The 22,777-nt window shown below is 46.7% G+C and overlaps 1 protein-coding gene across 2 annotated transcripts in view; it reads left to right on the forward strand.

The window, feature by feature from the left end:
- GOLM1 (golgi membrane protein 1) overlaps positions 1 to 22,777 on the forward strand; it is a 74,085-nt gene extending 51,308 nt beyond the window's left edge. For both annotated transcript variants that reach the window (XM_011945889.1, XM_011945891.1), the window contains 6 exons: positions 3,232 to 3,334; positions 8,333 to 8,462; positions 12,553 to 12,712; positions 13,414 to 13,680; positions 15,613 to 15,726; positions 21,061 to 22,777. In XM_011945889.1, the coding sequence (XP_011801279.1) occupies positions 3,232 to 3,334; positions 8,333 to 8,462; positions 12,553 to 12,712; positions 13,414 to 13,680; positions 15,613 to 15,726; positions 21,061 to 21,137 (851 nt within the window). In that variant the 3' untranslated portion in view covers positions 21,138 to 22,777. The remainder of the gene's footprint in view (positions 1 to 3,231; positions 3,335 to 8,332; positions 8,463 to 12,552; positions 12,713 to 13,413; positions 13,681 to 15,612; positions 15,727 to 21,060) is intronic.

Below are 22,777 nucleotides of genomic sequence, written 5' to 3' on the forward strand. Positions count from 1 at the left end.
AAACCCACAGCCAATATCATAGTGAATGGGCAAAAACTGGAAAAATTCCCTTTGAAAACTGGCACAAGACAGGGATGCCCTCTCTCACCACTCCTGTTCAACATAGTCCTGGAAGTTCTGGCTAGGGCAATCAGGCAAGAGAAAGAAATCAAGGGTATCCAGGTAGGAAAAGAAGAAGTCAAATTGTCCCTGTTTGCAGATGACATGATTGTATATTTAGAAAACCCCATCATCTCAGCCTAAAATCTCCTTAAGCTGATAAGCAACTTCAGCAAAGTCTCAGGATACAAAATCAATGTGCAAAAATCACAAGCATTCCTATACGCCAGTAACAGAGTAACAGAGAGCCAAATAATGAGTGAGCTCCCATTCACAATTGTTTCAATGAGAATAAAATACCTAGGAATCTAACTTACAAGGAATGTGGAGGACCTCTTCAAGAACTATAAACCACTGCTCAGCGAAATAAAAGAGGACACAAACAAATGGAAGAACCTTCCATGCTCATGGATAGGAAGAATCAATATCGTGAAAATGGCCATACTGCCCAAGGTAATTTATAGATTGAATGCCATCCCCATCAAGCTACCAACGACTTTCTTCACAGAATTGGAAAAAACTACTTTAAAGTTTATATGGAACCAAAAAGCCTGCATTGCCAAGTCAATCCTAAGCCAAAAGAACAAAGCTGGAGGCGTTAATGCTACCTGACTTCAAACTATACTATAAGGCTACAGTAACCAAAACAACATGGTACTGGTACCAAAACAGAGGTATAGACCAATGGAACAGAATAGAGCCCTTGGAAATAATACCACATATCTACAGCCATCTGATCTTTGACAAACCTGACAAAAACAGGAAATGGGGAAAGGATTCCCTATTTAATAAATGGTGCTGGGAAAACTGGCTAGCCATATGTAGAAAGCTGAAACTGGATCCCTTCTTTATATCTTGTACAAAACTTAATTCAAGATGGATTAAAGACTTAAATGTTAGACCTAAAGCCATAAAAACCCTAGAAGAAAACCTAGGCAGTTCCATTCAGGACATAGGCATGGGCAAGGACTTCATGACTAAAACACCAAAAGCAACGGCAACAAAAGCCAAAATTGACAAATGGGAACTAAAGAGCTTCTGCACAGCAAAAGAAACTACCATCAGAGTGAACAGGCAACCTGCAGAATGGGAGAAAATCTTTGCAATCCACCCAGCTGACAAACAGCTAATATCCAGAACTTAAAAAGAACTTAAATTTAGAAGACAAAAATCAAACAATTCCGTCAAAAAGTGGGCAAAGGATTTGAAGTGTCTACCTCTCAAAAGAAGACATTTATGCAGCCAATAGACACATGAAAAAATGCTCATCATCACTGGTCATTGGAAAAATGCAAATCAAAAACAATGAGATACCATCTCACAGCAGTTAGAATGGCGATCATTAAAAAGTCAGGAAACAACAGGTGCTGGAGAGGATGTGGAGAAATAGGAACACTTTTACACTGTTGGTGGGACTGTAAACTAGTTCAACCATCGTGGAAAACAGTGTGGTGATTCCTCAAGGATTTAAAACTAGAAATACCATTTGACCCAGTGATCCCATTACTGGGTATATACCCAGAGGATTATAAATCATGCTACTGTAAAGACACATGCACACATATGTTTATTGTGGCACTAGTCACAATAGCAAAGACTTGGAATCAACCCAGATGTCCATCAATAATAGACTAGATTAAGAAAATGTGGCATATATGCACCATGGAATACTGTGCAGCCATAAAAAAGAATGAGTTCATGTCCTTTGTAGGGACATGGATGTAGCTGGAAACCATCATTCTGAGCAAACTGTCATGAGGACGGACAACCAAACACTGCATATTCTCACTCATAGGTGGGAACTGAACAATGAGAACACTTGGGCACAGGGTGGGGAACATCACACACTGGGGTCTGTCGTGGGGGAGGGGGAGGGGGAGAGGGATGGCATTAAGAGAAATACCTATTGTAAATGATGAGTTAATGGGTGCAGCACACCAACGTGGCACATGTATACATATGTAACCTGCATGTGCCCATGTACCCTAGAATTTAAAGTATAATTTAAAAAGAATAATAATAATTGGGCGCATGCATACAGATGGCATCAGTATATGTTAGGACTTACCCCAGTTGGGTAAGTCCTAACAGAGTCTCGTGGATCACCACTGCAGTCAACACGGCACCTGCCTGCCACTCCAGGACCCCTCACCCATGCCGAAGTCACCAGTCCCGTCTCTCTCTGGGCCCAGCTCCCACCCAGCTGTTCTCTTCGCCACAGCTTTGTCTCTTGCCGGTGTCACGTGCAGGCTTTTGGGATGAGTCCATGTTGTGTGTGTCGTAATTCACAGAATCCTGTTTTGTTTCACTTCATTTTCCACCTGAGACTGTTGTAGGTCTAGTGTTGTGAGGGCACACCTCGGGGATGCCTACATCTGTCCTGGCCTGTGTGTCGCGGCTGTGTCCGGGCCTGGCTGCTGCTGCTGTCCACTCTGGTATCCCCCTGGTGGCTGCCCTCCCCTCTGCCCCAATTTCGGCCCTTTGCCCACCAGGGCTCTTTTGTGAGCCGAGTCATCAGGGCAGCAGGGGTGGCGCTGATTAATTTCCTTAAAGCTGCTGTTTCCCTGATGAGAGTGTTGGGTGATTAAATGGGCACAGGGCCTTGGAGAGTGGCTTGGCTGTGAATAAATGACTGGGGGGAGGATGCTGGTGGGTAGCCTGGTGGCCGAGGGCGGGGTGTCAGCAGCAGTGGCTGCTTATCTGACCAAACGTCAAAAGTCAGTGTTTTACAGGTGGAAGGATGAGTCGACTGGGGATGAGGGCAGGGTGGTATGTGTGACCTTTGGGGACACCTCGGGGCTTATGATGTCTACGAAAGAGACAGGCACATAGAAGCTTCCGATAATATGTTAAAGGCTAGCGGCCAAAAAGGAGATTTAAGAGAGACATTTGGAAAAGGATCCAGACGCAGGTTCTTCTGGGTTGCTGCTCTTCCAGAGCTCTCTCCACAGCTGGGGTGTAGTGACTCTGAGGAGGGGCTGTGTTTTCAGCTTTTTGTCTGTCCCCTCCTTTGTCGTGATCTGTCCTTGCCCGTTATGGTCTGATGTGTGAGTCTGCCTCTGTTATATTTTGAATGAATGCATGACATTATTGTGCCAGTAACCTGTGCAATTCCTTGTCCCCTTGGTGTAGACCAGTTAAAGACCCTGCAGAGGAATTACGGCAGGCTGCAGCAGGATGTACTCCAGTTTCAGAAGAACCAGACTAACCTGGAGAGGAAGTTCTCCTACGACCTGTAAGTGCACCTCAGAGTGCGTGCCACAGTGCAGGGTGCACGCCACCAGAGGGCGGGGTGTTAAGCTGAGGGTGGCGGATGGAGACATAACCTCTGATAGAGCATGCACCCTCTGCTCCATGCAGGACTCTGAGGAAGGCACGGGCCCCCGGGCCCCTCTCGGATTCATGTGCTACACAAACGCACAAGGAGGCCGGCCAGCTCTCAGCAGGAACCAAATTTCTCAGCACGCCTTAAAATGTAGCTTAAAACTCTGTCAGGCACAGGTGTACTGGTCAAGTCAACAACATAAAGCGTTAAAAATGTGTTTCACAGGTGCCCATGTGAGCTAAATCAGATTCATTGACTAAAAGCCATTTTGGCAAAATATGGATATAGTAATAGTTTATTGCCTGGTGATCACGTTGTGGGCATTTTGGTTTTTTTTTTTTAGACTTTTCAGTGATTTTCCAAATTTTTGCATTAAGTACAGTGAGAATGGAGTACTTTTATAATCAAAGCCAAGCAATATTAAACTATTGAAAAGTGAGCTAAGCCCCGTGGGAAGATAGTAAAAACCAGTTTACAGGTCACAGAATAAGGTTGTGTTTATATTTTCCACTTTTTTTCCTCATAAAAACAATACAGCTAATGTGTAGGAAGTTTGGAATTCAGAGAGAACCAGCCACCCACAGCCCAACCCTCATGCCTGCCCTTTTCCCTTTGACTTAACTCTATCCAGTCCATGCCCAAGTTCACATGAATGTTTACTTAATTGCAGTCATCAAAAACATTTAATCATTCTTTTACTTACTTGTATTATGTATATATGTGTGTGTGTGTGTGTATTCTTTTTTTTCCTTTTTTTCTTTGAGATGGAGTCTTGCTCTGTTCCCCAGGCTGGGTGGACAGTAGTGGTACGATCTCGGCTCACTGCAACCTCCACCTCCCAGATTTAAGCAGTTCTTCTGCCTCAGCCTGCTGAGTAGCTGGGATTACAGGTGTCTGCCACAACACCCGGGGTTTCTACTAAAACCCTGTCATTGGTCAGGCTAGTCTCAAACTCCTGACCTCATGATCTGCCCGCCTCGGCCTCCCAAAGTGTTGGGATTACAGGTGTGAGCCACCGCACCCGGTCACAAAAATTTTATTTTTAAAAGTAAAATTAGGTAGATATGCAATGATGAAAAGGGATTTTAAGGATAAAAATATCCGTTGCCATAATTTTTCTCCTAAATAATGACAACACATTAGCTATAGGCTCTTTTTATTTATTTATTTATTTTTTGGAGACGGAGTTTTGTTGCTCTGGTTTCCCAGGCTGGAGTGCAGTGGCGCAATCTCGCCTCACTGCAACCTCTGCCTCCTGGGTTCAAGTGATTCTCCTGCCTCAGTGTCCCGAGTAGCTAGGATTACAGGCACGCACCACCACACCTGGTTAATTTTTGAATTTTTAGTAGAGATGGGTTTCACCATGTTGGCCAGGCTGGTCTCAAACGCCTAAACCTCAAGTGATCCATTCGCCTTGGCCTCTCAAAGTGCTAGGATTACAGGTGTGAGCTACTGCGCCCCGCCAGCCTCTGATTTTTTAATTTTTAAATTTAAAAAATTTTATTACTTGGATTATATTTAAAACGTCCATATAGCTCCTGTCTTTTAAAAATTACTATTTTGGATTATTTCCTTCTATAAGGCTCATCTGTAGTTTAGCCTGTTGCTGGGTGTGAATTGTCAAATTGCATTCTGAAAGGATTTGAGCCGTCTGTATGGTCACCAGCAACCTGGGAGAATCAGTTGTCTCACATTCACTGCGTTCTTGGGAATTTCCATGTTCCTCCAAAACATTGTCCACCTGCCGTAATATCTTCCTACTAACTTTATAACCACGTACAACTGAAAACGTGAAGCCCCAAGTATATGTCTCTGTAGAGGACATGAGCCGCCAGTCAATAGAAGGGAAATGTGATTGTCACTCGTGTGGAACCTTATTCAGCTATGCCAGTGGTTCTCATGTCGGGGCAGTCTTGTCCCAATAGGCTTTTGGCAGTGTTTGGAGACATTTTTGTCTGTCATGGCTTACAAGGAGGCTGCTGCTGGCATCTAGTGGGTTTAGAAACTAGGCACACTGCTAAACATCCTATAATCCACAAGATAGCTTCCCACAGTCACGTTTTATCTGGCCTAAAACATATACAGTGCTAAGGTTGAGAAACCTTGAGTTAGGCTGATAATTAAAGAACTGCATTTAGACAGAAATGAAGTACCTCAGTCTTATTATTCATCCTTAAAGACACCTTAATGCAAATATTTCCCTCATATAGATTGAAACATAAAAAGCCAAAAATGACCTCACTTGGTAAATGTTGCCCTAGAAGGGTTTTGACCCAGCTGGAAATCAGAGCCCAGTGACAAGGAATCTCTGCTCCCCATGTAGGAGAGCTTGGGCCCAGGCGATGGGTGGACACCTCTAAGCTGGGCTGGAGACACTTGCTCCTGGCAGGTTGATACCTAGATTGAAAGCTCTTTCTGGCTGTGTCTATTTCACTACTTGTGCCCAAGGCCCTGTACCAGATATGCGATGCTTCCCAAGGATAATGTTCGTGGAGTGTTGGAAGCAAAAAAGAGCTAGTTATTCTTAACTTTCTTTGGATTATAGGCCCTTTGAGAGAATCTGATAAAAAGTACGAACACTTTGTTAGCAAACTTATAAATGGACATCTGCCTAAAGCGTGCAATTTGTGCGAATTCTTTGGGCCCTCCCTCAATTCTGCATGCCCTCCCTTAAAACATCCTGTCTGGTCTAATCCTTCTATAGAAGGCAGTGCCAAGAACACAAAAGCTGATGGAGAGGCCAGGTTTCCTGATGTACAAGGTAGTGTTCTTAGCGTTCTTTCTGTTTGAATCAGCCAGCACACATCCCACTTTTTATTCTCCTACACCTGTGGCAGGCATCACTAAGCAATCACTGCTCTCCACCTGAAAATAGCCGTGTGTTCTTTCTCCCTGAAGCACCTGGAGTCAGCACATGCGATGAACCACTCGCCATCTCATCTCCCTGCTATGAGGAGACAGTTTCCAGTGTTGATACTGGAACGTGAAGTAATACAGTGACGGTCAGTGCCCTGGGTGATGGAATCACCTGCCCTGATAGATCCTTGTAGTGAACACATTCCATCAGTGCTACTCTGGCCATCAGTTGCCCCAGTTAGAATAATTACTGGGGGCCAAGTTCTGTATTTCTCTCCAATTTAGCTCCAGTTAGTGCTGGAATATTTGCCACTTACATGTAAGAAAAAGCCAACCTGAATCTTCAGGAAGAAACGCTGTCACAATCTGCATGACCTTTGTCTCAGAATTGAGGATGGAGGTAGTTCGGCTCCTGGCTCTCAAGCTGGAACGTGGAAAGCCGCACTTCATCTGCAAGGCTGGGAGATAAAGGCTCTTTGTACTTGATTTTAGCAGGGCTGGGAGCAGGGGCGACCAGTACTTCCCTTTTGCAGGTTTAAAGGTCCAGGGATAGCGAATGACCTGCTCATTCAGTTCTACAGTATACAGACAGCTTTTTGTTCACTCTGTTTCGGCTCCTGTGCACTAATCTACCACCTGTGGCTGGTATGTTTGTGAGCATTGTATTTAAATGAAATTTTCACCTGATCTCTCAGCTGTCCCAGGTCAGGAACTCTGCACTGCATTATTTCCGCAGCACCTGGTACTCTTCTCTGTGTGTGGTACATAGTGACCCCACGGTGCTTTGAACTGAAGGGTATATTCCAGGAGTCAGAGGTTGAATGTGGTACTCACTCACATTTGGCTCTGAAATGCCTGCGACTCAGAAAAGGCGAGCTGTGTGGTGGAGAGAGCACAACAGGAGAGAGCCCTGGAGTCTGGCTTCAGTTTCCGCCTGTCTCTGACCCTGGTCCATACCAGACAACCATGTCAGCCCTTAGCATTCTTATTTGCAAAATGAGTGGGTAATTCTCTTAATTACTTCATAGCTCTGGCACTTGTCGAAATACTCTTAAAATAAATTCCAGGCAGAAAGCTGAAGCAGTGCAACACAATTCAGCGGAGTGTCCTCCAGTTCAAGTTTTGATACTACCCACTTAGCACAGACCCTGGGTTAAGGGGCTCCACCCCACACGCCTGCTCCCACTTCAGATGCCAGCCACAAGTCCGACGTGTCCCTCAGCCACCCTCACTTCTGCCTGGCTGGCCACAGCTTTAGGATTACCCACCACCCCCTCAGGTTTGATAATTTGCCAGAATGACTGTCACGGAATTCAGGAAAGCTGTTTTGACTTTTACTCGGCAGCCCAGTGGTAGAGTCCTAAGGTGAGGGCTGGTGCCCCGTGGAGTCCGCCATTCCCATCCAGTGCATCGTGATGTTCTCCAGCCCGAAAGCTCCCTAAGCCTTGTGGTCCAGAGTTTGAGTCTTTTATGTAGCATGATTGATAAAACTGTCGGCCACGGGGTTGAACTCAATCTCCAGTCCTTCTCTCCTCCCCAGAGGAGGTGGAGCTGAAAGTTCCAGCTTTCCAGTCATGTGGCTGGTTCTTCTGGCAGTCAGCCTCTGTCCTGAAACTATCTGATGCCCATCCTTCCCCACTCCCAAGACCCCCTCATTAGTATAAACTCAAGTCTGGTCCAGAGGGGCTTGTTGTGACTAGCCAGATACCCCCTCAGGAACTTCCAAGGGTTTTAAGAGCTCTGTGGCAGTAGCCAGGGACGAAGACCAATACATGTATGTATTTTTTTATTCTACAGATTGTTATGTTAAAAAAATTTTTTTCCTAATCAGTAAAGTTCACTGTTTTAGAACAATGGGATGATTATTTTTAGTGTGTTTCTTTTGGTCATTTAATCGTTGAACACACACATGTTGCCCTGTCTTAAGTGCCCTCTTCAGATGAAGCGCCTGAAGCCAGAAGAGGGTCTGTGTCTCTTATGGAAGTGGTGTCACCGTCCAGCAGAGACACAGCCACAGACATCAGGCCCTTCCTTTGCTTTCTCTCACCAAAGGAGCCAGTGCATCAGTCAGATGAAGGAGGTGAAGGAACAGTGTGAGGAGCGAATAGAAGAGGTCACCAAAAAGGGGAACGAAGCTGTAGCTTCCAGAGACCTGAGTGAAAACAACGACCAGAGACAGCAGGTAACTGGGGAATTTTTGCCGAGAGTTTCTAGAAGGTACCCCTATCTTGAAGCATTTTGTTTCTTTTATGTGCCGCCTGGCTTTCTCTAGACTCTGCCCTCCCTTGTGGGCTTGGCTCCCTGAGATCCAACAAAGCAGAACCTGGTCCTGGGATGACCGGACCCTAACCAAGGGTGCTGGCCTCCAGTCCCACTTCCCAAGCTCAGGGCTTTACGGGAATTATCGTATTTAAAGCTCGCAGCCAGCCTGGGAGAGAGTTGCTGTTTTCCTGATTTGAGGACCCCAGGCCCATGGGAGGGGTTAAGTTCTGTGGCCAGCGTCACACCACCTGGTCAGTGGTAGAGCCCATCAAGACCTCAGGTCTGGCCGACTCCACGTCTCGTGCTGTCATTCCGCCTCCTGTGCAGAGCACAGCCCACGAAGCTGCTGCTTGAAGCCTTCTGGGTGATCTTTGGTTGGTTTTTTAAAAAATATAGCAGCTTTATTAAGATATAATTTGCATTCCCTATGATTCATAGAAAATTTACAATTCATGGGTTCTGGGTGTATTCACAAAATTATGCAGCCATCACCACAGTCAATTTCAGAACATTTTTATTGGCACAAAAGAAACCCTATATCCCTTAGTTCTCTCTTCATTTGCCTTTAGTCCCCACAGCCCTAGACAGCCAACTGCTAATTTACTTTGTGTCTCTTGATTTGCCTCATCTGGACAATTCCCTGTCAATAGAATCATATATGTGTGGCCTTTTGTGTCTGGCTGTTTTTTGAGAGGGCATCTCGCTCTGTTGCCCAGGCTGGAGTACAGTGGCGCGATCTCGGCTCACTGCAACCGCCGCCTCCCAGGTTCAAGCGATTCTCCTGCCTCAGCCTCCCGAGTAGCTAGGGTTACAGGCACCCACCACCAGGCCTGGCTAATGTTTGTATTTTTAGTAGAGATGGGGTTTTGTCATGTTGGCTAGGCTGGTCTCGAACGCCTGACCTCAAGTGATCCGCCCACCTTGGCCTCCTAAATTGGTGAGATTACAGGCATGAGCCACTGCGCCTGGCCTGTCTGGCTGCTTTGACTGAGTGTAAGTGCTTCAGGGTTCATCGGGGTTGCAGCATGCATCAGTACTGCATTCCCTTCAGTGGCTGATTAATCCATCCTGTGGATGGACCACATGCGGTTTATTCGTCATCAGTTGATGGGCATTTGGAGGGTTTCCACGTTTTGGCTGTTATGGATAATGCCGTATGAACGCGAAGCTTTTGTGTGGTCGTATGTTTCATATCTCTTGGATATTACCTAGGAGTAGAGCTGCTGGGTTATATGATAATCTATATTTAACCCATTGAGAAACTCCCAGACTTCTTCCAAAGTGGCCATACCGTTTTCCACTCCCACCAGTAGTTTATGAGGGCTCCAGTTTCTTCACATCCTTGACAACTCTTGATACTACCTTTTTCATGATACCCTTCCTAGCAGGTGTGGAGTGGTAGCTTATTGTCGTTTGGGTTTGCATTTCCCTAATAACTATGATATCCCTAATGATACTGAGCATCTTTTCACATGCTTCACTGGCCATTTGTGTATCTTCTTTGGAGAAATGTCTATTCAGGTCCCTTGCTCATTTTTTAATTGAGTTATTTTTGAGTTGTAAGAGTTTTTAGAATCTATTTTACTAAAGATATAATGGATATATGATTTGCAAGTTGGCTTTTTTTTTCAGTTCTGTGGGGTTTTTCACTTTCTTGCTGGTGTTTAATTGAAGCACAAAAGTTCTTAATTTTGACAAAATCCATTGTATTTGTTTTTTCTTTTGTTGTGTGTTCTTGGTGCTGTATCTAGGAACACTTTGACCCGAGATCTTGAAGATTTCCTGTTGCATTTTCTTCTCAGAGTTTTATCATTCTTAGTTCTTACATCTAGGCCTATGATTCATTTTCAGTTAATTTAATTCTTGCATGTGGTGTGAGGTAGAGCTCCCGCTTCATTCTTGTGTGTGTGTGTGGATATCAAGTTGTCTCAGTATCACTTGTTGAAAGAAAGACTGCTTTTCCCCCACTGAATTGTCTTGGCACCTTTGTCAAAAATCAGTGTGCTGTAAGTATGAGGGTTTTCAGTGAGCCTGAGTCCCTTGGCTGTGTATGTCCCCTATGCTGCTCAGTACCCACTCCCTACCCCAGTGGGACAGAGTGGCTAGAGTCGGCTGGAGTTGAGTAGCTTCCTTCTCCCATGTGGAAGTCTAGAGCTCACTGGAGTTGGGTGTTTCATTCCCCCAGGTCAGTTAGGCTCGGATAATATCCCAGCAGGGGCTCTGGGTGATACACTCCTCCTGCGGGCCAGCCTGGTTAAGGAGAACAGAGCTCTGTGGCCTGTTGCAGAGTGGTTCTGTTCCCCGCCACACTGCTGGAAGCACAAGCCAATTTTTCTCTGATATTTACTGAGAGCCTGGCTGAGCTCCTAGGGGTAAAACTCATAAGTATGGGAGCCCCTTACGACTGGGGCAGGTTTTTTACTTTTTTTTCTTTCTTTCTTTTTGAGTTGGAGTGTTGCTCTTGTCACCCAGGCTGGAGTGCAGTGGCCGGATCTCAGCTCACTGCAACCTCTGCCTCCCAGGTTCAAGCGATTCTCCTGCCTCAGCCTCCTGAGTAGCTGGGACTACAGGCATGCACTGCCACACCTGACTAATTTTGTATTTTTAGTAGATCTCGGGTTTCTCCATGTTGGTCAGGCTGGTCTCGAACTCCCGACCTCAGGTGATCAGCCTGTCTCAGCCTCCCAAAGTACTGGAATGACAGGCATGAGCCACCACACCCAGCTGGGGCAGGTTTTTAACTCTCAGACTCATCCACACTGAGCCTTAAACAGTTCATACATGACTGGGCTCTCCTACCCCAACACTGGTTCCCTCAGTGACGTGTGCCCGAGCCTGTCCTGGTGAGCCGGGACTCACTGTATTGGACTCTGTCTCCAGGCTTAAGGACAGTGATTTACACTCTGTCCTCACCTCTCCTGTGGATCCAAGAAGAGCTGATAACTTTTCAGTCTGTTTAGCTTTTTACTTGTTGTTAGGACTAAGTGGTGACTTCTAAGCTTCTCACGTGAGGCACTGAAAACTGGAAGTCTTACGTTCCTCCTAAGCACTGCTGGAGCTGCTTCCCGTAAGTTTTGGTATACTGTGTTTTTGTTTTGTGTCAAAGCATTTTCTTTTTTTTTGAGACAGAGTCTTGCTCTGTCGCCCAGGCTGGAGTGCAAGTGCCATGATCTCTGCTCACTACAACCTTCACCTCCCGGGTTCAAGCGATGTTCCTGCCTCAGCCTCCCAAGTAGCTGGAATCACAGGCGCCCGCCATGACGCCCAGCTAATTTTTGTATTTTTAGTAGAGATGGGGTTTCACCATGTTAGCCAGGCTGGTCTCAAACTTCTGACCTCTGGTGATCCGCCTGCCTCAGCCTCCCAGAGTGCTGGGATTGCAGGCGTGAGCCACCGCGCCTGGCTGTCCAAGCATTTTCTAATTTGCCTTGTGGTTTATTGTTGAACTCACTGGTGATTTAGGAGTGTGTGGTTTAATTTCCAAATATTTGCAAATGTCACAAGTTTCATTCTGTTTTGATTTATAATCCATTCCATTGCTATTAGATAATTGACTTTGTGTGATTTTAGTTATTTAAGTGTATGGAGGCTTGCTTTGTGGCCTGCCATTTGTTCATCCCGGAAAATATTCCGTGTGTACCTGAGAAGCAGGTGCATTTCCCCTTGCTGGGCTGAGGGTTCTGGAGATGTTTGTTCTGTCAAGCAGCATTTGTGTTGTTCATGTCTTCTTTTTCGTTGATCTTCCGCCTAGGTATTTTATGATTCTATAAATGCTTCCTCTCAGCAGAATCTCTGCCCAGTTTTATTCCGTATTGACAGGACTTTCTGGGAGACCTTGACTCAACCTCTTGTCTTCTGATTTACGTCACGTGACCAGGGCGTGACCAGGGCAGACTGTGGCGTTTCTCAGGGTCTTGGTCGGAAGGATGTGGTGGTGGCATTGGTGGGATTCTTGTGCGGCTTCTGCTCACAGAGCCCTGCCCTGGGTTTCTGTCCTGTGCTTGTTTCAGCTTCAAGCCCTCAACGAGCCTCAGCCCAGGCTGCAGGCAGCGGCCCTGCCACGTGCAGAGGCGCCACAAGGGAAAGGAAACGTGCCCGGTAACAGCAAGCTCCAGACTCCAGCCCCCAGTTCCGAAGTGGTTTTGGATTCGAAGAGACAAGTTGAGAAAGGTAAGCAGAGCCCAGCAGTTGCCCTGTTCCGCGCTCTCCAGAGCCCCGTCAGAGGAAGCGGTCCCAGCGAGCTGCTGAGGCAGTCAGTGAACCCAGCAGCGGGGCAGCCAGGAGCAGGGGTGTGTCTCTCTGGGCACCTGGAATTGGGGCATTGGGGCTCCTTGTCTGTCTGACTGATGTCCCCTCCTCTAAACGAAGTGCCTTGTCCTTTGGCAGCTGTATAGAGAAAGGCCCAAGCTGCACCTTTATGCAGGACATGGGTGGGCTTGTGGGGGAGGAGGCTGAGCCGCAGGCACTGAACCAGGAGGCTGCTGTCCATGAGCAAAGCCCCGGGCGGGCCTGCCTGCCCTGGCTGCCGAGTGCTGGTCTCCAGCGGACAAGACGATCGGGTCACTCCGCAGGGCACCCCTTCCCTTCGTACCTTGTCAAGATGATTTAGTCCAGGTTTGTTTTGTTTTTGTTTTTTTGGTAAAAGCTACTTTTCCCTTCGTCGCGGTGCTGACGATGAGCTGCAGGCACAGAGAGGCCTGCAGTCGGTGGCTGAGATCACAAAAGGATCTACCTGCTTGTTCTCCTGTGTGCAGCCCACCCCACCCCCATTCCTTGGGAAGGTTCTGGGAATTGAGTGGAATGAGGTTTTTCCTTTTTTTTTTTTAAATCACATGCTGGCGAGGTCACAGCTAACTGTGTTCTGTGCACAGAGGAAATCAATGAGATTCAGGTGGTGAGTGAGGAGGAGCCTCAGAGGGACAGGCTGGGGCTGCCACAGGAGCCAGGCCGGGAGCAGGTGGTGGAAGACAGACCTGTGGACGGAAGAGGCTTCGGGGGAGCCAGAGAATTGGGCCAGACCCCACAGGTGCCAGCTGCCCTGTCAGTGAGCCAGGAAAATGCGGAGATGGAGGGCCCCGAGCGAGACCAGCTTGTCATCCCCGATGGACAGGAGGAGGAGCAGGACGCTGCCAGGGAAGGTGGGTGTGAAGCTTCGGGGGCCGCAGTGGACTCCCTTCCACCAGACACCCAGCCACCTCCATCTCCTTCCCAGCACCCACGGAGCACCCTGAATTTGACCAAACACAGTCCAGTTTGCCAGTTCCTTTTCGTTTGAAGGTTTCTTACTCGTTTTCAAGAGGGAGGCAGGAAGGAAGAGCAGCATATGCTCCAGAACTCGAGGTTTTAGATGCAGTATCCGCAGGGAGTCGAGGGGACCTTGCAGGTGGGCGGCCTGGAGTTGGGTGCTTAGCATCAAGGGGACGCCTCCTCCTGGCCGGCAGGCCACATGGCCCATCTTTGTATCTCCACTGTCGTGCAGTGTCTGGTGCCATTTAGACAGTCAGTGCCTAGTGAATGAATGACTGAAGGAAGGAAGGAGTATTGGGTAGATGAAAGTTCGTGCGTATGTGAACATTGAGGAAACTTGACATGTGAATCCTTTTTGGTTTGGTTGACTTTTTTCTTTTTAAAGAAATAAAGGGTAGGAATCAGAGATCAGCTGACTATTCCGGGATGTATTTCAGTCCCTTCAGATGTGGAAAATGTCCTTCCCACCTGCGCCGGGAACACTTCTGAGGATATGACACCTGCGCTCTGGGGTGGACCAGGTCACAGAAGTCGGAGAGTACACTGATGTGCACAAGTTACCCTGATTCCATTTAAATCTAATTTTCACTTCATTGTCTTTCTGAAGAACGTGTCCTCCTAAGTTCCAGTTAAAGAAGTGCATTTTGTCAGCCTCCCCCTAAGTATCCCTGCTGGGTCCCTGTGTTCTGTGCCCACCCAGCAAGGAGAGACGCTCATGGTGTGTGAGGCAGGGAGATCCCACCGGCTGGCTCAGCCTGTGGCGCTCCAGCGTCAGACCCCTCAGCGGCTGGTCCCGAAGTGTAACAAAAGGTGGGCCTGAGACGCCACAGTGCCTGTAGGATGCACCTGCTTCTAGACGCAGGTGTGGTGACCTCATCTGAAGAAACATGCAGGCCTGTGCAGTTTCCGCCCCAGGCAGTGAGCCAGAGAAATAGACTAGAGCTGCTTTTCCAGGTGTGCACTTTTAAAAAAGATTTTGTTTGGCCAGGCGCGGTGGCTCACACCTGTAATCCCAGCACTTTGGGAGGCTGAGGTGGGCAGGTCACGAGGTCAAGAGATGGAGACCATCCTGGCCAACATGGTGAAACCCCATCTGTACTAAAACTAAAAAATTAGCTGGGCATGGCAGCACATGCCTGCAATCCCAGCCACTCGGGAGACTGAGGCAGGAGAATCACTTGAACCCGGGAGGCAGAGCTTGCAGTGAGCCGAGATTGCGCCAGTGCACTCCAGCCTGGGCGACAGAGCCAGACTCCATCTCAAAAAAAAAAAAAAAGGTTTTGTTTACCGCCTGCATACACATTTAAAATATGTAAGTCAAACCCTTTGAGTAGGTCTCTTGAAAGCCTTTTGTCCTCATCTTCTCTGGCTGCTGCCCCTGCAGGGGTGAATAGAGCGATGGGTTCTCTCACGCTGTAAGTATGAGGGACAGTTTCTCCCGTGGCTCACGGCGGTGGCTCCATTTCCTCTCTCCATTCTAAGGAGATGCTGTCATTAACTACACATACCCGTTCCTTCCTAAAACAGTGGCACCTTTCCTTTACCTTGAGATTTGAGTTGTTAGCTAGTTTCTCCGTGTTCAGCCTAGAATGCACCCTTTTGTGTAGGGCCATGCTGTCTCTAGATTCAGAGTTCAGGTGGAGTACACATAATGCACGTGTTTGTCCCGGAAGCCAGCCCATGCGTCCCTACCATTTCCAGAGAGGCAGCCGACAGATCTGATTGTGAGCAAGTATGGCTAACACCCAGCACCTGTGCTCTGATACGCCTGTGACATCAAGACAGAAACGATGTAGCTTATGTTTTATGTGCTAATTTTACAGGGAGAAACCAGCAGAAACTGAGAGGAGAAGATGACTACAACATGGATGAAAATGAGGCGGAATCTGAGACAGACAAGCAGGCAGCCCTGGCAGGGAATGACAGAAACATAGATGGTAAGAATGGGGCCTGGGTCGGTGGCGAGGTCACTTTCATTTCCCCTTTCTGGTCCTTCGCTGTGATTATCCAGTGAATCCCCAACATTAGATTGTAACGAATGGGTCATTGTAAAGAGACCGTCTCTTTAGGAGCCTTTGAAACCAGGGGCAGTGGAGGGAGGTGAGGGTTGAGAAGCCTAAGTTGATGAAAACCATTCGGAAAGTCTGCATCGTTTCTAGAAACATATTCAGTGTGGCTCAAGTCTTTAAGTAGGATGATTTTTCAGTGACTTTCAGGGATTTGCAAACAAAATGGCAAGGTCACTACTTAATCAGTCTGATTAATCTCCCAGATGACAAGCCCCAGGATGTGCATAGAGCTTTCAGGCAATTATGAGAGCTGCCCTTTGTATTGTTATTTTGAATTTTTGAAGAGTCCAGGCCAGTATCTTGTAGAATGTATCAAACTCTGGCCTTGTCTGTTTGCTTGTGATGGATTCAGGCTGATGAATTCTTGCTTCTCCCCAGGAGGCATAACAGCAGGTGGTCCTGCTGGTGGTTGGTTGATCCCTTAGCTAACGTGCCCCCGAGGTCTCAGAAGGTCATTTTCCTTTTGCTATGAATACATCATCTAGAAGAGGAGGCTTTGAACTTGTGTGGCTTTACCATCCATTGATGAACACTGCCCCAGTGGTGACATTTTCCATGCTGCCATCCCGGCACATGTAGTACTTGACATTTTGTGAGGAACCCTCTCCCTCCGCCCACACACGTGCTTGTTTTGGTGTCACTGTGGACTCATAGTGTTCTTTCTGAAAACACATTTTTCTGGGTCAGGTGTGGTGGCTCCCGCCTGTAATCCCAGCACTTTGGGAGGCCAAGGCAGGCAGATCATGGGGTCAGGAGATCGAGACCATCCTGGCTAACACAGTGAAACCCCGTCTCTACTAAGAATACAAAAAATTAGCCGAGCGTGGTGGTGCGTGCCTGTCGTCCCAGCCACTCGGGAGGCTGAGGCAGGAGAATCACTTGAACCCAGGAGGCGGAGGTTGCAGTGAGCCGAGATCGTGCCACTGCACTCCAGCCTGGGCAGTAAGAGTGAAACTCTGTCTCAACAACAAGAGAACCCAAGCCATGTGACTGGTTTCCCACAGCCTGGATACTGCTGATTGTAGAGTTACGGGGCAGTTGAGCGAGTTCTCCTGGCCTCTTTTCTGGAGAGTGGTAGCTAGACCCAGAGGCTTGATGAGACTCAGGTCCAGGCTCAAGCCCTCGGTAAGATAAGTGGTGGTAGGTTCTTTCATCGGGAGGCACATCATTTCTGGCTTCTTTTTTTTTTTTGAGTTGGAGTCTCACTTCGTTGCCCAGGCTGAAGTGCAGTGGTGCAATCTTGGCTAACTGCAACCTGGCATCTTTCTTTTTGTGATACCAGTTGATGGTCAATGCCTGTATCAATTCATTTTTATGTCATTTGTTAACGGGAATGTTCTTAGAAATAGACACTGCGGCTGGGCGTAGTAGCATACGCCTGTAACCCAGCATTTTGGGAGGCCAAGGAGGGTGGATCACCTGAGGTTAGGAGTTCGAGACCAACCTAACATGGTGAAACCCCGTCTCTACTAAATATAAGAAAATTAGCTGGGTGTGGTGGTGCATGCCTGTAATCCCAGCTACTTGGGAGGCTGAGGCAGGAGAATTGCTTGAACTCGGGAGGCGGAGGATGCAGTGAGCTGAGGTTGTGCCATTGCACTCCAGCCTGGGCAACAAGAGTGAAACTCTGCCTCAAAAAGAAAAAAAAAAGACACTTCAGTGGTATTGTTTGTATAAGGTAGATAGGATAAATGCTTGATTTTTTTCACTTCAGTGGTATTGTTTGTATAAGGTAGATAGGATAAATGCTTGATTTTTTTCCTTTTTATTTAACAGTTTTCATGACTATGAATTATTTTCCCGTCTTCCTCTGAGGGTGACTACTTTTAAAATATCATCATAAACTTCCAAATTCAGCAGAAATCCTCAGGGCAGCAGGAGTAGTTGTAACAACTACTTCACTTCAGTTTTGGCCTTGCTGATCTTGCCAGTGCCTTGTTTTTTCTTTTCTTTTTTTCTCAGACCGAGTCTTGCTCTGTTGCCCAGGCTGGAGTGCAGTGGCATGATCTCGGCTCACTGCAACCTCTGCCTCCTGGGTTCAAGCAATGCTCTTGCTTCAGCCTCCCGAGCAGCTGGGACTAGAGGCGCGCACCACCATATTCAGCTACTTTTTGTATTTTTAGTAGAGACGGGGTTTCACCATATTGGCCAGGATGGTCTCGATCTCCTGACCTCGTGATCCGCCTGCCTTGGCCTCCCAAAGTGCTGGGATTACAAGCGTGAGCCACCACATCTGGCTAACAATGCCTTCTTTTATTACCATCTGGCCAATGCATTATTCATTTAATGTTTTAATACTTACTTTTTTTTACCTTTTCATTTTGAAATAATCTAGATTTTTTTAAAAAGCAAAAAATTTCTGTATACCCTTCACCCAGGTTCCCCAGTTGTTAACATCTTATATAACCATAGTAAAATTACCAAAATAAGGAAATTAATGTTGATACAATACTATTATCTGTAGACTTCGTTCACATTTAGTGAGTGTCCAGTTCATGTCTTGTTTCTGGTTCGGGATGATACACTGCATTTATTGTCAGACCTCTGTAGTGTTCTTTACCGTGGAGCAGTTTCTGTCTTTATCATTTGTGGTGTGGGTCTGTTTTGCAGGATAGTGGCCCAGTTATTTGCTTGAAAGTCCCTCAGTCTGCGCTTGTCTGATTCTTCAACAATGTCCCCCTAAAAATTATCTTTTATATTTATCCAGATGTCAGTTGTTTCAATTGGCAGAGTTTGGAATTTTTAGAATGCAAGTCCTAATTTGAATTTTCAGCTATCTTCATTTAGGCAATTTTTTAAAAAGGCAAATGGCGAAATACACTAGCAGCCAGACTTTGAAGCAAATACAAAGTCTCTTTCTGTTCTTTGTCATTGACTCCACTCGTGTGTTCTTGAGCATGTTTCACGGTCTGGTCACTTTCTTACCTCTATTCTAACAACATTTTTTTTTTTTTGAGGCGGAGTCTTGCTCTTTTTGCCCAGGCTGGAGTGCAGTGGCATGATCTTGGCTTACTGCAGCCTCCGCCTCCCGGGTTTAAATGATTTTCCTGCCTCAGCCTCCCGAGTAGCTGGGAGCTGGGATTACAGGCTCCTGCCCAGCTAATTTTGTATTTTTAGTATTTTTAGTAGAGATAGGGTTTCACCATGTTGGCCAGGCTGGTCTTGAACTCCTGACCTCAGGTGATCCGCCTGCCTCAGCCTTCCAAAGTGCTGGGATTGCAGGTGTGAGCCACTGTGCCTGGCTCTGAAACCTTTTAAATTGGGCCTAGTGTCCTACTAAATGCTTGACTTTGCAGTGAAGCCTTTTTGGATCTCTCATTTCCTACACTCACATCGTCCTAAGGACTTGACCTTGTGCAAGGTTTGAAACAAAGTAGGTAAAGTAAAGAAGATGAGTGCCTTGGTAGCTCTTTGAAGAAGTTGAAGAAATGTCAACATCACCTTCAACATTATTTTAAGATTGTCATTGAAATAGTGAGACCTTACTTGCTCCAGGGAGATTGGAAGAAAAAAGCATTAGCTCCAACTTTATTAGAGCCTTTAACAGATACCATTAATTTAATAAGGCAGTTATTTAAATGAATAGTCATTAAACTACCATTTAATGTGCCATAGTTATAAATCAAGACCGTGGTTTTAGGTTTTATTTGTGATGTTCCTTTTTATGTTTTCTGTGTGTTAAAGGATAGAGTAAGACCAGATGGTAGAAGCTACACAGGCATCAGCTCTGTAAAGGGAGAGCTTTGGAGTCACAAGAGCTGTCTGAAGCTGCGGACGGCTCTCAGGAGGCAGCGTGTGCGGTTAGTACAGTAGGAAGGGAGTCACACTGCACAGGAGCGTGGTGATTGTATTTAAAGTGTCACGAGTGCACTTGATACTGTCCATTTGCTATGGCATATGGGGCATTATGTCAGTTACAAACAAGTATGGAATCTTTAGGTGCTTCAGCTTTGTTTCATGGCACATTGTTGGCCATCCATTTGGACCCTTTGAAAGGGGAGGAGTTCCAGCCGGGCGCGGTGGCTCACGCTTGTAATCCCAGCACTTTGGGAGGCCGAGGCGGGCGGATCACGAGGTCAGGGGATCGACATCCTGGGTAACACGGTGAAAACCCGTCTCTACTGAAAATACTATGACACTAGCCGGGTGATGGTGGTGGCGCCTGTAGTCCGAGCTACGCGGGAGGCTGAGGCAGGAGAATGGCGTGAACCTGGGAGGCAGAGCTTGCAGTGAGCTGAGATCCGGCCACTGCACTACAGCCTGGGTGAGAGAGCGAGACTCTGTCTCAAAAAAGAAAAAAAGGGGGAGGAGTTCCCTCATCCCTCTCACAGGGCATGCAGTGGGGGCGTGACTCGCTTCTTCAGTGTCCCGAGGCTCAGACCCCTAGGGGAGCATGCGGACGGGCAGGTCGTGGGGAGGATGGATTCCCACCCCACAGCAGCATCTAGGATTGTGTTTACAGCTCCTGGAGCCCCAGTGGGTGTGTGTTGCAGTGCGCTCTTTCAGCTTAGCTCAAGTAGACCCTCTGTCTTACCGCAAGGACAGAGGGCTTTCTATATCCTGGGTTCTTGCCCTAGTGTACTGAAAAAATCAGATCATGTGGGCTTGGAGAATGAATGCAAGATTTATTGAGTGGTAGCCAGAGGGGGATGGTGTGGGAAGGCGGTCTTCCCCTGGAGTCGGGCTGCTCAGCAGCCGGGCTCTCCTCCTACTGTCCTTGGCCAGGTTTCCCTTGGTGTCCGAATCGTTCTGCCGTCGATGGCCTGCCGGCATCTTTCGGTGTGTTCTGCCAGTGTGTTGTTCTCGATGTCGTTGCCTGTGTGTGTGTGTGCCCGCTGGGGTCTCAGGGTTTGTATGGGCACAGAATGGGGCATGGCAGGCCGGAGTGGTCTTGCAAAATGCAACATTTGGGCATGAAGACAGGAGTGCTTGTTCTCATGTAGGTCCATGGACACAGGCCTGAGGGTGGAGCCCTTGCCGCACACCCTGCCCTTCTCCACCCAGCACTTCCCTGCCCTCCTCCCGTATCGCCTTTGCCATCTTGTCCTTGACGAGGAATGCGCCTCCCAATTAGTGTTGTTGTGGGATACAGTCCTCTTTATGACACAGTTTCTAGAAATCGATAAAATGGGACCTGCCTAGGGCTGGGATCTCAAAATGTTTAATACTAGAATATTAGGTGTATTTTTTTTTCCTTTTTAGTGTTTAATGTTGAAGATCAGAAAAGAGACACCATAAATTTACTTGATCAGCATGAAAAGCGGAATCACACACTCTGAATTGAACTGGAATCACATTTCACATCAGGACTGAAGGGATGAGTATAAATGTTCATGAGGGACTGAGAACTGTGAAATGTACTGAATAAAATGTACATCTAAAGATGATTGTGAAATTTTAGTATGTACTGTGTGTAGGAAAAAACTGAATGGTCTTTTAAACAGTTTTTGGGGGGTACTTTTGAAGTGTCTAACAAGATGTCACAATTTTTGATAATAGGTATTTCATGAGAAGTTCAACACCAAAAATGGAACATAGTTCTCCTTCAGGTGTTGGCGACAGTGGGGCTTCCTGAGTCTGGACTGTAACTGTGTAAATGAACAGCCACCTATAGGAAGAGTCCATCTGCTGTGAAGGAGACAGAGAACTCTGGGTTCCCGCTGATGTCCTCCTTTCCACGTGCTGTGCCAAGCGCTGGTGCCAGCCTGTTATCTGTTCTCACGGACTGACTGGCTTATGCTCTTGTGCAGTCACTTCTGATTCTGACAATCAATGGCCTAGAACACTGACTGTTAACACAAATGTCACTAGCAAACTAGCAACAGCTTTAAGTCTAAATACAAAGCTGTTTTGTGTGAGAATTTTTAAAAAGGCTACTTGTATAATAACCCTTGTCATTTTTAATGTGCAAAACGCTATTAAGTGGCTTACAATTTGAACATTTGTGGTCTGTATTTACTTTGCTTCCTGTGTGTGGGCAAAGCAACACCTTCCCTAAATGTATATTACCAAGAAAAGCAAGGAGACGAGGCTTTTGACAAAACAGGCCAAAAGGGGGCTGACCTGGAGCAGAGCACAGTGAGAGGCGAGGCATGAGAGGCGAGTTTGTGGTGGACAGATCTGTGCCTACTTTATTACTGGAGTAAAAGAAAACAAAGTTCACTGATGTTGAAGGATATATACAGTGTTAGAAATTGGGACTGTTTAGACAAAACAGGCATACAATGGTTGTTTTTGTCATAGTGTACACATTTAGCTTGTAGTAAATGACTCACAAAACTGATTTTAAAATCAAGTTAATTTTGAAAATTACTATTTAATCCTAATTCACAATAACAATGGCATTAAGGTTTGACTTGAGTTGGTTCTTAGTATTATTTATGGTAAATAGGCTCTTACCACTTGCAAATAACTGGCCACATTATTAATGACTGACTTCCCAGCAAGGCTCGCTAAGGGATGAGTGGGAGGATCCCCAGGATGTGAGATGCTGAGGCCCAAGAGATCTTTTGATCCAACCCTCTTATTTTCAGAGGGGCAAATGGGGCCCAGAAGTTACGGAGCATCTAGCTGGTGTGCTGGCATCCCTGGCCTCACACAGACTCCCAGGTAGCTGGGACTACAGGCACACAGTCACTGAAGCACGCCCTGTTTGCAATTCATGTTGCCACCTCCAACTTAAACATTCTTCATGTCTGATGTCCTTTTACCTAGTCGCTAAGGTTAAACTTTCCCACCCAGAAAAGGCAACTTAGATAAACTCTTAGAGTACTTTCATACTCTAAGTCCTCTTCCAACCTCACTTTGAGTCCTTCTTGGGGTTGATAGAAATTTTCTCCTACTTTCTCAGTAAAGTCTCTATTCATCTCATGTTTAATTTGCATACAACTGCTGAGAAATAAAATATTCTGTTCAACTT

The sequence above is a fragment of the Colobus angolensis genome, unplaced genomic scaffold (genome assembly GCF_000951035.1).
Source record: "Colobus angolensis palliatus isolate OR3802 unplaced genomic scaffold, Cang.pa_1.0 Scaffold246, whole genome shotgun sequence".
In the NCBI taxonomy this organism is placed as follows: domain Eukaryota; kingdom Metazoa; phylum Chordata; class Mammalia; order Primates; family Cercopithecidae; genus Colobus; species Colobus angolensis.